At 33.1% G+C, this 14,534-nt stretch overlaps 1 protein-coding gene across 2 annotated transcripts; it reads left to right on the top strand.

The window, feature by feature from the left end:
- The first annotated feature begins 843 nt into the window (after window positions 1-843).
- On the top strand, window positions 844-12,691 carry LOC140436206 (uncharacterized). 2 transcript variants are annotated; one of them, XR_011950267.1, is made up of 2 exons: window positions 844-973; window positions 4,897-5,340. XR_011950267.1 is itself a non-coding variant. In XM_072524903.1 (2 exons), exons 1-2 carry the CDS (start codon window positions 962-964, stop codon window positions 12,608-12,610), a joined length of 351 nt encoding a protein of 116 aa, XP_072381004.1. In that variant the 5' UTR covers window positions 844-961; the 3' UTR covers window positions 12,611-12,691. The 2 variants fall into 2 exon arrangements, 1 of the variants encoding a protein (XP_072381004.1); XM_072524903.1 differs by lacking the exon at window positions 4,897-5,340 and adding an exon at window positions 12,272-12,691.
- The last annotated feature ends 1,843 nt before the right edge of the window (window positions 12,692-14,534 follow it).

The following is a 14,534-nucleotide window of genomic DNA, read 5'->3' as shown; positions in this document are numbered from 1 at the left end:
TACAAATTATTAGTATTTCACATTTGCGGTCCAAGGGAAGGTCTGTTTACTAGAGAGATAAAAATAATACAAAGTGGTTACCTACTAACTATGTTTATTTCTGAATTAAAAACTTGCGAACTAGAGAAATGATAATAGGTTTCTTAACAAAGCAGAAACACTGCCAAAGTTTTCATACAGCCATACCGGGAAAAGGTGTACTCAAATAACCAAACGCCGCTTGTACCGGCGTCGCTTGTACCGGCTACTTTACACTTGTACATTTCTTACTGGCTGGTCTCCAGACCTCGAACGACGGGAATCTCCATTATAATGCTTCGACGATCCGTATTGTCATTAAGCGGTCATTTGTCAATGTAAACAAACTATTAGATTTTGTTTTTTCTACTCGAAGAGACTCAAAATGTTTGTTCGAAGATTTTGAGACGCAATTCGATTGTTTATAAAAAAACTCTGAGGAATCTTTTATGATATGCAGAGTGGAAAATAAAAATGCTTAAGCATCAATCTGTATTTTGTAATCGATAAAAATTAGGCATTTTTGTATTAATGTTAGTCTATTATATTTTCAGTTGTTTTTTCAATTAGTTATTTATATAGTTTTAGGACACATATCAAAAAATCAATATTCAGAAATGCAAATAAAAAAGCCGCAATCGCAAATTTTTAAAAAAAATTCCATTATCATCACATTAGATTTCGGTATTTTTAGATATTATTAAATTGAATTAATAAATTGTAAAAGTTAGTCTATGTAAGGGTATTTCCAGAAATACACAATTAGCACCTTTCAACAGAATATACATAAACAGATACTCATCACTATTTACAAAAAATCGTAGTTGACATTTTGGTGCTAATAGATAGCTAATGATAAATATAGTTCGCCCATTTTATTAGATACTTATTTAACTAGAGAAGGTGACTTGTTAACGTGTTTCTTTTTTAGTCAATTAATATCATGATAGCAAAGGTAAGTAGAAAAATTTTAAAGTTTTTTATCTTGTGCTTTTGCAAAAGGTGATTTTTACATAATATGTTTAAATATAATTTAAAATTAACCAATGCTGTCGCAGTTATACTAAAGCTTTTATCCCAAATAAAAATAAGCAACTTCTACTATTATATTGTCCATGAAAATTAAATAGAAAGAGAATCAATTTGTACCTTTGTCAAATATATGTAGACATCTAAATATGTTATCCATGTCGATTATTTATTTTTGTCGTTTTGTTATTTGATCTTATTATTGTGATAAATAGAAAAGTTTTCCATTTTCCCTTCGATATCAAAAATATACGTCAACTGAACTGTCTCTAGAATCTTTTGTCAAAACTATGATGTCACTGGAATAGCAGTTTTGTAGATTAATAGATTTTCTCTTGAAGTTGTTTAATAATAAACATATTAATAATAGACCGGATCTCATACTAGTTAATAAACTTACTAGGCAAACAACACTTAATAATTTACGTGTTAAATACAACGAAAAGTTCGCCAAGTACATAGACCTAAAAATACAAATCAGGAGACAATGGAGAATAGGAAGTATCCAGATAGTACCTATTATTTTATCTACTACTGGTGTTATTCCCAAAAACCTCCTAGGGAACATAAAACAGCTGAGTCTAAATGACCATCACTATAAGGCCATGCAGAAAGCTGTACTCCCCGCGACGTCCAGATGTGTAAAAAAATTTTTTGGGAGATACTCCAGCAAACCAAGTCACCTAGGGCTCGATAACACGGAAAGAGTCCCACCAGAGCTCAATCCTTTTGATACCGTATATATCTGGGATGAGTGAATTTTCCCCTTAGAGGGAGTGTGAGCCGTATGGCTGAATATAAAATATAGATCTGTTTATTTGGAGTTTTTGCAATTTGTTCGACCACTGTTATCTTTATCATCATTAGGAGTAATCAAGAGGAGTGATCGTTTAAAATAGAACATGGGAAAATTAAAGCAACGGTATTTAATTACATTTTTTAATATAATTTTAATTAATTATAAATTTCAATTTTCACGTATTTAATAATTTCAATTGCAATTTAGTAATTTTAGTTGATCAGAAACATAAATGAACATAATAACATTAATTTAAGAGGAGGTTGCATCTCTTTTGGACACACTGTATGGTTCAATTTATATTTTTTTAAATAATCGCAAAACTTTTTAATTTATTTAAAAAATTTTAGATTGAAATTTTATTAAAAGAAATATTTGTAGGCATATTTGTTTTTGTTTTGTGTCTTTTTTTTTGTCTCTTGTCTTTGTCTTAGGTGTTTGTTCTTCCAGATTGTGTCATTAACAGATCCCGCTGCTTTACTTGCTTCTTAGCTTTATTGTCGTACTTTTTCTTCAACATCTCCGTAACTAGTTATATAAAAGGGTCATATATTTTGGGTCATAATCTTTAAAATAGCAGACAGCTTTTTTCCAAGATTTCACGTTTTAGACATTAACATCAGCGGATTCGCCACATATTGTCTTGAAAGTAATATCGTGTCGACGACGAAATCTTTTTAACCAACAATTTAATGTCTTGAAGTCAGTCAGTCCTAGGCATTGCGCAACTTCTAGAGCTTTGGCTTGAATTTCTCCATATTGCCTGGAGTTCCAGGATGATTTCCAGCTACCGCTTGTAAGGATTAACGAAGGTTTTTTGGTTCCATCCTCTGATAAATTTGAAATTAATGTGTTTTTGATTTACAATGACGAGAGGTTCACCGGGATTCTGTTGTCAGCAAGGTGCTACTGGCAATGTAGAGTACTTTCAGTATCTATCAATATCAGTTTGAAATTTTTTACATTCAGATCTATATTTATCTTACATAAAAGGTTTATTCGTACTCTATGTACAGAAGACACTTCAACTGTTAACAGAGATGTCGGTTCCTCAGGTCTCGATGTATAATCGAGAATACTCTTCTAGATGTACAGAAACACTGGCAAAATGCCAACTCTTTGACTGGTCATGTCTTGTCATGGATTGTGAAATAATTCTAAGTCTCTTCCGGACTTTTACGTTTGGTAGCTAAGAGCTCACTTCAGACCGCTACCTCTCTTGAAATATTTGTAAGTCCTTTCGGACCTTTTCTTATTTCCAAAGTGCTGCTTCAGCTCGTTCACTGATTGAGGAGTAAATCTAAGTCCACCTGGGCTTTTATTTAATCCTAACCGTCGGTGACCTATCGGAACACTGTGGCAGTTCGACACCATCTGAAATTCCTACACTTCTGATTGTGTTCGATCTTCTGTCGGAGGACCAATACAATTTTAGATAATATAACTTGTAATCGGCCGGCCAGAGTGATAATCTTCACTATGATTGGTCCACCTTGGCGATAGTTTCGAGCCTTACAAAACCCATTGAACACAGCGTGATCCAAGGCAAAATTTTTTTAAAAATAATGTGTTAAACTAATGATGCCACAAAATTCATTTGATTTGAACGTACTCAAAAGTTTGGTGAGATTTAGGACTGCATACCCCCTTAAAATTTTTCTGTGCGCTTAGATTTTGTTGTTTATTTTTTATGAAAAATGCTTTCAGAACAAGAAAGTAACATGTCCATTTTTATTACAAAATGTCAAGTAGTTTAGGAGATAATGCAAAAAAACAATTTTTATTTTGTAACTTCAAAGGGCTGTTACTTTTTTTGTGTACACTTTTGTACTAAGGTAAGTTGGATTCAATCAATTTATTTTTGTCCCCCGAATGCGTGATTTAATTTATGACATACCTTTTTGAAACACCCTGTATAAATACAAGTATAAATTTTAATACGACTTTAATTTAATTTTCTTCTGTCTCTTATCTATAATTATTTAATTTAAATAAAATTTTGTTTATAATTTTTGTTTATTAATATTTTATTTAATTCTGTCATTATCAACTATTTTGAGAACAATAAAAATTACTTTTGATACAGTATATGTATCAAAAGTAATTTTGATACATAAACACATATATACACATATACACAAATACTGTATTTGAATACTTGTAATGAATGTCTGGCAAATTAATTTTACACTTATTAATGTATAGAATTGACAATTAGATATTAAATTTTTTAATAATCTTTAAAAACTAATGACAAAAAAAAATGATCTTATCAAATTATTTTAAATTCAATATTTTACCTGTATATGTACTGTACAAGTGTGTTGCGCAGTAATAAAAGCAACCTGTACCAGCAGTCAGGTAACCGGTATGCTGTTGGAGGGAACATAGAGAATATTATATTAAAGAACCAGCTTTATTAAATTTTTCCGATATTGCTAGCTCTTATACTGTAATCATATGTTGCGTCTTTTGTTAGTTTATCTCTAAACCCAATATTGTGAGTGCTTCTATGAGTTTTTTAATCATATATGTATATGTCCTGCTACACTTTCGCTAGAACTACCTGATCATCTGCAAAAATGATTTATACAACTGAATGTCCTCCTTCTGTGTCCTCATGGGGCTTCATTTTCTTATCCACCGTTTTAAAGGGCTGCGGTGTTTGTAGTTTATGAAAAAGCGTCAGAGGTCTGATTTCCAATTTTAGCAACAGTTTGATTTTCTCTGTACAATATTTTTACAGCATTTATGTATACAATAATTACACCTGCTTGAATTGTAGAGATCTATAATATCTGTAAAGAAACCGAGTCATATATAAGTCATATAAAAACCTTTAAAATGGTTTTTGTAATGTTTCTATCCTTATTTGTTGCTATTTTTGCAGATGTTTTATTTTAATACAGGCAATATCCTCATGATATAATATCAGTTAAGTTAGTTTTTTACGGGTGCAAGATAATTAGATTATACTCTAGAATTTAAAATTTTCTTTAAATTATTTTGCTTGATTTACAACAACATGAAGAATATTTTATTAATTTTAGGTAATAGTTGCTATTCTCCTTGCCATCTTGACGATAATACAAAGTAGTAATGGTTTTGGCATAGGCATTGGTACAGGCTTATATAGAGGTGGAGCTGTGGGATTTGGGTTTGGTGGAGGTTACGGATATGGCGGTTATGGAGGTTATGGTTACCCTTTTGGAGGATTTCCTCGTAGATTTATAGGTTTCGGACGGCCAGGCTTTCATCTCTACCGTCCTTTATTACTACCACCCCCTCCTCCTCCACCACCACCTCCACCTTTCTATCCTTATTACTATTGAAGGTGTATTTTTCGGACGTTAACAATAACTAATGATACACTTTGTAATTTAACATATCTGCATTGTTTCTATATATATACTATTTTATTATAGTATTAAAAAGTACCGTATCTTGTAACAGTTATAATATAATAATATATAAACAGTGATACAGTAACAACATTCGTTATTTATTTTTTGTCCTTTTTAATTCTACCTGTTAACTAAATAAATCGGTTAGATAGCGGTACTCGCATACAAAGAACATGCATTTATTTTAGTGCCATAGAAACATCAAACTGCAAGACTACCTTCTCCCACTGGGAAATAAAATTTAAACGAAAAATGTAATATTCTCTTCTAGATTATCTAATAATTGCATATGTATGTATTTATCCAATAAACAAATAGTAGATGTTTTTATGAATAATCATGGCCAAATAGAAATATAAGGTAAAACTGCCAGACCAAGAAGGTTAGTTACACGACCGGAACGACTTGTGCTCTCCAACGTATGTCCTACAATACCACACTACTTGCTGACCAATTAGTTACAAAAATTCGGCATAATTCCTGTCTACACTATGACATTCCTAAAAATTAGTGCTTCTATGCCGGAGTACAATCACATTCTTAGTTTTTGAAGACAAATATATATCAGCCCTTACAGTCTAACACTACCAGAGTTATTTACTCTTAGTTTTGATAAAACTCCATAACACGCCTTACTATAACTGCAAGAAATCAGGTCACATTGTATCACAATACTCCGAACCACTAGCTCAATTAACTCCCAACCAAAGCAACGAAACATCTTTTCCAGCACAACAAATATATCTTTGCAAAAATCCAATGATATTTCTAATGACCCAGAGATACCAAACAAAGTAGATGCACCAAATAAGGACACTTACATAATTAATCAACAACCAAAACGTAGCTTTGATGAAATTGTAACTTTTAAAACATAAAAAAATGTAACATTTTTCCAACAACTAAAGTCCAAGCAAAAGCTAAAAAAACTAAAATTAGTTCAGCAAGCACTTCTAAATGCTCATTATCTATCTTACTTGAACCTACTAAAAACTTCATGGAAAATCTCTCTCCTTTCAAGATTTTTCTCTTTCCGATTCAAGAATATACCACAGACCTACCAGTCTTGTCCGGTATGCTCAGTCAAGTTTAACCCCATTTAAAGAAAAAATCCATAAAACTCAAATTCACGTCCTAAAGGAAAAAATCTATAATTACCTTGGTAATGAGACATCGGACTGGGAAAGTGAAACATCTCAATTAAGCCAACATTAAGATTCAAGTCTCTACTTCATTGGAGTATTGATGATTTTTCTATCGTCTGGCTATATTCTAACATCTAATTTATAAACAATCACCTGATGTAAAATAATAAAAGCATCCCTTGTTGTCTAGTCCTTTCCGACTCTCTCAGCTCAGTCAAAGCTATGCAATATGTATACCCTAAACACCCCATTGAGAAAATGATCAAGGGAAAAACTAATGGAAGCTCAAGAAAATTTCACAAAAATCCACTTCCTGTGGATACCATCTCATATAGGTATAGAATGGAATGAACAAGCAGATACTAGTGCTTGTAACACTATCACTAATGACGCAGAAACAGAGTGTCGGAGTGTCGCTAAGTTTATCTTAAAAAATAAGGTGTTGAGTTCGTGGAATCGAGAGTGGAATGATTCCAGATCTCAACTCAGAACTATCAAAAGTGACATTTTTTCAGGAAGTTCACTGCCAGAAGTAGAAGATCTCAAATTATTATTACACATCTACGTCTAACTTGGGCACGGTAGGTATACTTACACCTATCTCTTCTCAAATAGTGAACCCACAAAATGCGAAACATGCAATACAGTAGACCAGTGTGGTCCAACCTTTTAGACGTTGCGGGCCGTATTAAATGTAAAATTATTATGAAGGGCCAGAGAACGCGACTCGTTCAAAAAAAGTTTATTTTAAAAAATAATATACAAACGAAATATTATTTACAAATATTTTATTCTGGTTTACAATTTACATGTTATGTTTAAAATTTAACATAAAATAAAAAATTAATGGGATATTTGAGGCAAGGGTTTATTCACTACTAACTTTTGCATATCTATATCTATGCTAGTCGTAGTGAGTCTAATACACGCTTCCAGAGAATCGTTTTTCATGCAATTACGTGTTTTAAATTTAATATGCTTCAAAACAGAAAATCTACTTTCACATATATACGTACTACCAAACATTGAATATATAGTTTCAACGCAAAGTTACGAAGTTTAGGAAAACGATCCTTGGAAACTAACTTCCAAAAGGTACTAATGTCTTCATTTTTCTTTGCTTGAAAAAATGAATTGGACTGTAGTTCGCACAGCTCTAATTGGTATTCTGCTGATTGGTTCTGGATGTTAACTCCCATTGGATTGTTAAAAAGCTCAAGATCGGGTTTTAGTGCATCAAATTCCAAAAACCTTTCATCGAATTTTCTTTTTCTTTCTGGAAGAACTTTTGCAAACCTCGATAAATCGACCATGGTTTCTTCTTGATTTATTTCGAAACACGCAAAAAAATGTGTAAGGTCGTTTATTTTTACGCAGTTCTAGAAAAGATCAAGTTTTTTGCGAAATGTCTTAATTTGACCAACCAACTGTGATACTGTCTTATTTCTTCCCTGAAGTTGTAGGTTTAATGTGTTCAAGTGAGAGGTAATGTCTGTTAGAAATGCCAGTTCATGAAGAAATGTTTTGTTCTCAAGCTTTGTTATAAATACGTCCGTGTTAATAACAATTTCCATTTCAAAAAACAGTAAGATCTCTTTTCTTAAAGAAAAAAATTTCTAAGGCATTTACTTGAACTCAACCAATATATCTCTAAACGTAGGGGGACGTTCTTATATTCAGTATTTAATTCTTTCAAAAAGAGATAAATTTTCGGTCTCGCTGAGCTCTGTTTCCTCCTCTTAAGCTGTTTACTATCTGCACTACAGTTTTCATAGTATCGTTGATTTTAATTATCTTTCTGCAGAGAGCATTTTGATGGATAATGGAATGAAACATAAAACAGTTAACACATTTTTCCGCAAAAGTCCAGTCAAACCCGTTATGCGTCCCGTCATTGCTTTTGCTCCGTCGCTGCAAACGCAAGAGCACTTTTGAAAACCGCCTATATTTTTCACAGCGTCACTAACTGCTTCAAATATATTTATACCTTTGGTCCTAACTTCCATGTGGTGCAGTTTTAGAACTTCCTCAGTTACACAAAAATCTTTACTAATGCATCTAACAAAAATTAATAGCTGATTTTTGTCAGTAATATTAACAGATTCGTCCAGGGCTAAAAAGTAGTATAAGCAATCAAGAACTGTGTCGACCATTTTTTTAAATACATGAGTATTCAGCTCATCAACTCTTCTAGATACAGTTTGATGCGAAACTAAAACACATTCAAAATTTTTGGCCATCTTTATCTCCCAAGGATTGCGCCATTTTAACGGTACACCGCTTGATCATTTCTCCATCTCTAAATGCTTTTTTACTTTTGACAAGCTCTAAATATACTTCATATGATGCTGCTAAGTAGCTTGATGATTGAAATAATGAAGTCGGGTTTGCAAATAGAGATTTTTGTTTATTCAATTTAGCTTTAAGTTCTTTTACAAGAATATTCCGTGCTTCACCTTGATATTTGTCGTATTTTGTTTTGTGCTGAGATTCATAATGCCTACTAATATTGTATTCTTTTGATACCGCGAGTACTTGACAACAAATATTGCACTAAGGTTTTTCTTTTAATTCGATAAAGAAATATTGATTTTCCCATTTTCCTTGGAATGTACGATTCTCTTCGAAAATTTTGCGTTTTTTTTTGGCACTACTTATTCTGAATTTAACATTCAATTTAGCCATTGTTAATTCAACACGACACGTGCAGCTGACTGAAGCTAACTGCCCGCTCATCGGGAGTGGGTGTTAAAGGTTAACTACTGTCTTAAGATTACGGTTAAAGTTATCAATGGCAATATTTTTGAAATGTGTTTGCGGGGGCCGCAGTTTAACGAGCCTCAAGCCGCATGCGGTCCGCGTGCCTGAGGTTGGACCACACTGCAGTAGACAGTATAAAGCACTTCTTGATAGACTGTAGTAAATATGTAAATTAAAGACATTCTTACAATTTTCCAAATACCCTGAAACCATTACTCGATAAACCTTTTGTTTCGAATAATTTATTAGGTTACTTAAAATGTATCAACATGTTACACAAAATTTAACCTAAATTAATTAAAATTAATTTAAATTTAATTAATTAACCGTTACAAATGTTTAATTGTTTATAAATTCTAATTATTTGTTACAATGATTGATTGTTACAAATGCTTAATTTAATATTGTTACAAATGTCACAGAAATGTCGCTCATAACCTTCGGGTGGATGGGACTCTGTCTTTTTTAGTTAAAAAAAATGTATTTTTACAGAATAACGGCCATTAAAAGATACACTTCTTCATAACCTTTATATTAAAAACGATAAACCATAAATAATGTCATGTACTTATTGAAGAAGAAGATCGGTATATATACTCAGGTGCAAAGATTCAATCCATGGCATATTAACCATTTACTGCGCGTTTTAAAACTTAGGACTTGTAATATGACATATATAAATTTAGAGAAACCCTCGTATAAGTACAATGATTAATATCTATTCATATTATATTGTTTTTAAATTTATTATGGTATTTCTTATAAACAATAGGAATTTATGTTTTTGTCAAAAGTGTGAGTTTGATAAGCAGCAAGAACTTAATTTGTTATCGTTCTGATTTTAACAACCACACCAATGTCATCGAATGCCATAGTCTATGGACTAGTACGCATTTCGATGCGCATCGCCCCGCCTCGAATTTTCCCATTGGCTCTTGACCTGGAAATCCCTATTTATCGCTCGAACAGCGCATATAAATATTGGCGATTTTCAGGTCAGCCAGGTCAGTCCCTCACGGGCTCTCCGAGAGCTTAGTGCTCTCGGGGCTCTGCTGTCTGCATTTATTTTCCATACTCTGTGGCTGAGAATTGTTTCAACTTAACTTGGTGTTTTATTTCGACGAAGAAATTGTCATGTAAGAAATATCTTGCCTTTTTCAAGGCAAGACACCGAAGATAAATATTTTCCAAGTCCATAACCCGAAAATGGACTTAAGTAGAGGAGCTCTCGAAAGTATATTCGAAGCCCTCTACAGAGCACCCGGAGACAACAGAAGGTGGTTAGACCCTTATTTGTTCCCCCAAGGTGACACCAATGTGGTATTAAAAGGTTTTGAGTTCAGAATGTTTAATTGTATTAAAATGACATTCACCGCTAAAGGATGTTATAGTTAATATTATGTGCAGGTGCTAGTCAAAGAGCCGTTCAGTATTTCAACCAAAATAGCAACTACACTTGCTAGAAGGTCAGTCTCTAGTCGTAGGAGAGCAACATCTGCACACGATGATCGATTTATGGTTTCTTTGTGTTTCATAAATAGAGATATAACTTTAATTGAGCTGGCAAATTGCCTAAGCGAAGTCCGAAATGTGGATGTAAGTAGGCGGACAGTATCCAGAATATTAGCACTATGTTCACAGCTACCTGTGAAATATCGCAGAGCTCAACTTGCTTTTGCAAGCGAACACAAAAATTGGAATTACGCATATTAAAGTAATGTTTTCTTCTGCTATGAGTCCACGTTTTACTTGAGGTCAACAGAGGGTCATGAAATAATCTAGAGAAGACAACGAGAATGATTTTCCCAATGCAATATTGGCGACAAAATAGCCTATTAAGAAGGCTCAATTATGGTTTGGCGCTGGTATAAGTTCCGATGCCCGTACTGACTTAGTTCTTATTGGAGAAGGTTCTATGATAAGAACAAGATATACAAAAGTCATTTGAGACATAGGATCTAGTTTTATTTTTATTGACGATAACGCGCATCCCCACCGTGCTATAATTTTACAAGAATGAATCTTAGAAGAAGTCGAGATTGTTTGTATGAATTTTCCAGCCCTGACCTCAATCCAATCGAATGTCTATGGTATATACTGGAAAGACGAGTTCAAGTTCGGCTACCTCACATAAATAACTTGTCTTACCTTAGTGAAGTCTTGAGGATCTAGCGCTTCTTCTCAAATAATCAGGAAGACAAAACTCAAATAGAACATCAAGGCTGGAAATGAAGATCAACGAATCTATAAGGAATAACATTAATGATACAGAAACGGTCATTGACAGAATAGAAAGAAGAGGTTTAAAATGGTTTGGACACCTACTGAGAATGCCTGACGAAGTTGGCCCCAAAAACTTTACAGATGGAAGCCCCCTGGAAGAAGAAAAAGAGGTAGACCTCGATGAAGGAGTTAGAAGAGCGATGAAATCGAGAGGTTTGGAGGATTAGCATGCTTTGGACCGGGAGGATTGGTGGAGGATAACGGGAATACGGCGATAGCCGTCTCCAAAATGTATTGTATTTACAAGTTGGATCCTGTAATATATATATATATATATATATATATATATATATATATATATATATATATATATATATATATATATATATATATATATACCTTAGTGGTGAGGCTCTTCAGACAAAATGGGATGAATTAGACTAACTTCACGTTAAAAATTTAATGACCACAATGCCGAGGTGTATGCAGGCTTTTATAAGAGCCATAGAAGGAAATACCAGGTATTAATAACAAATGACATAAATATTATTTTGTTATAGCTGTTTTTTATCAATAAATCTACTTTTCATTCTTTTCAATTTTCGAATAATGCTATATGTTTTTAAAAATAAATATTTTTTTGCATAAATTCTGTTTTTTATTTATATTTAATGTTTCTTTTTAAATATATGCCCAATCTATAAATGGCATCTTCAAAAATGTGTCTTCGTCTCTATAAAATAGACGTGGATCTAATTTTTTTCACCTGAGTGTATATTCGCTGAATTACCATTCAGAGTTATTTAAATATATTAACCACGATTTAGTAGATTGCTCGATATTTATTAAAATTTTGTCAAACGTTTAACTTAAAGGTCTTATCTATATTACAGATTATCCTTGTGCTCCTCATGTTCTCGCTATTTACTGAAATAAGTGAGTGTCGAGGAGGCGGTGGTGGAAGAGGCTTCGGTGGAGGAGTTGGAAGAGGATTTGGTGGAGGAGTAGGAAGAGGATTCGGTGGAGGATTCGGAAGGGGATTTGGTGGAGGATTTGGAAGAGGATTTGGTGGAGGATTTGGAAGAGGATTCGGTGGAGGATTTGGAAGGGGATTCGGTGGAGGATTTGGTAGAGGTTTCGGTGGAGGTTTTGGTGGATTTGGAAGACCATTTATTGGATTCGGCGGATTTCCAGTTTTTCCTTTCTTTAGAAGACGTGGTTTTTATTATTAGATATTAAGTTAAAATATCAATATGATTATTAATTTCAGCAATGTGAATAATAAGTGAATAAAGATATTTATGTAATATGTCTATTCTTCTATTATCTGTCTACTATTAATTTATAATATTCATACATAACGTTTTCTGTACATATAATAAAATAATTTGTAATTCTTTACTTCGAATTTTGAGAATGTTTTATTAAAATTTTAGAGTCTCGAACTGTCAAATTTTGATAGGTAGGGTGAATTATATTTTATCTAAGTCTTTTTAGTCCCCAATAAATTTTAGTCTTACAATTTTTTAGTTTTGTAATCCTATTAATTACACTTGGTTTCTAAACTAGTGATATTCTTATGTTCCATCCATCCAATGGCACTACAGCCCAAATCGGGCCTTGGCCTCCTTTAACAGGCTTCTCCAATCATCTCAATTTACCGCTGTTCTTTTCCATGAACGCGTTCCTAGGCAGTTCCTGGCATTCTCATCGACTTCGTCTTCCCATCTCTTTTTAGGTCTTTCAACAGGTATTTTTCCCTGCATTCTTGCATTTAGTACTTTTCTGGGGATTCTATTCTCATGCATGCGGACCACGTGCGCTGCCCACCGTAATCTCTGCAGTTTAGTGTATTGTGCTAGAGTTGGTTCGCTATATTGCTCGTATATTTCTCTATTATACCTAATTCGCCAGTTGTTGTTTTCACTTATTGTCCCAGTATCCTACGTAATATTTTTCTTTCAAACACATCTAATGCATTGGCAGATTTTTGTGTCACCACCCATGTTTCACAACCATAACTTACTATGGGCCTGATTATTGTTTTATAGACCCGGAGTTTTGTTTTCCAGTGTACGTCTCACGATTTGAATATATGGCCCATCGCGAAATAGGCTTTATTTGCCAGCATAAGCCTTCTATTTATTTCCGGTTCTTCTTCATTGCTTGCGACCAGATCCATTCCTAGATATTCTTATGTCACTTAACCTTTTTTCAAACTTCCTGTAAGTATTTACCACTTTTAGTAAAATTTTAAGAAACAACATCAAAATACTCTTGTAGTTTACCTACTCGAGTGGTTACCTAATTGTGTATAGTAATTGCATAAAGTACTTCATTAGTTATTTTGTTATTTATATATTAAACCTACACATTTTTTTAAATTCATTATACTATCTGAATGTCAGTATAGCTTTGAAGAAGGCAAATCCACTGAAGATGCAATCTGTACTCTAACGGCTCACATCTACAATGCTCTTGATAATGCAAGACCAGCTCTTTGTATATTTGTAGTTTTATCAAAGGTATTTGACACTGTTTCACATAGAATATTGCTAACTAAACTTAAAAAATATTGTATTAGAGAGCTTGTATATAATATCATAGAAAGTTATTTTCTAAACAGGCAACAGCATGTTTATATAGATGGAAAAATTAGTAAGGGAAGAATTATATCCTATGGAGTCCCGCAGTGAACAGTCTCAGGACCAATTCTCTTCAATGTTTACATCAATGATCTATTTAGATTGAATATTGCAGGTAAGATAATAAGCTTTGCAGATGACACAGCTTTTTCTATAGTGCAAATACATTAAGTAATTTAAAACCAAAAGCCGAAACAGACTTTGCTACAATTCAGAAATGGTTTCAGTTTAATAAGCTCGCCTTAAATGTAGATAAAACAAATGATATGTCATTTACATCGTATATAAGTAAACTCACAAATCTTGGCTCATTAAAAGCCAATGCAAAAAATAAAATTTCATATACATACGAGAATAAATATCTAGGTGTAATAAATTGATAAACATGTACGATGGAATTCACAAGCAAATAATATAGTAGTTAAACGTGCCCTTCGTCGGTAACGTGTTTCGAAACCAAAATTCCTGTAACGCTGGGTTCCACGGACCGAAAATTAGTCATACTTTAAAA

Source organism: Diabrotica undecimpunctata, chromosome 3 (assembly GCF_040954645.1).
Source record: "Diabrotica undecimpunctata isolate CICGRU chromosome 3, icDiaUnde3, whole genome shotgun sequence".
Classification (NCBI taxonomy): Eukaryota; Metazoa; Arthropoda; class Insecta; order Coleoptera; family Chrysomelidae; genus Diabrotica; species Diabrotica undecimpunctata.
The sequence above is the reverse complement of the archived record's forward strand: the minus strand, read 5'-3'. Positions and strand labels throughout refer to the sequence as shown.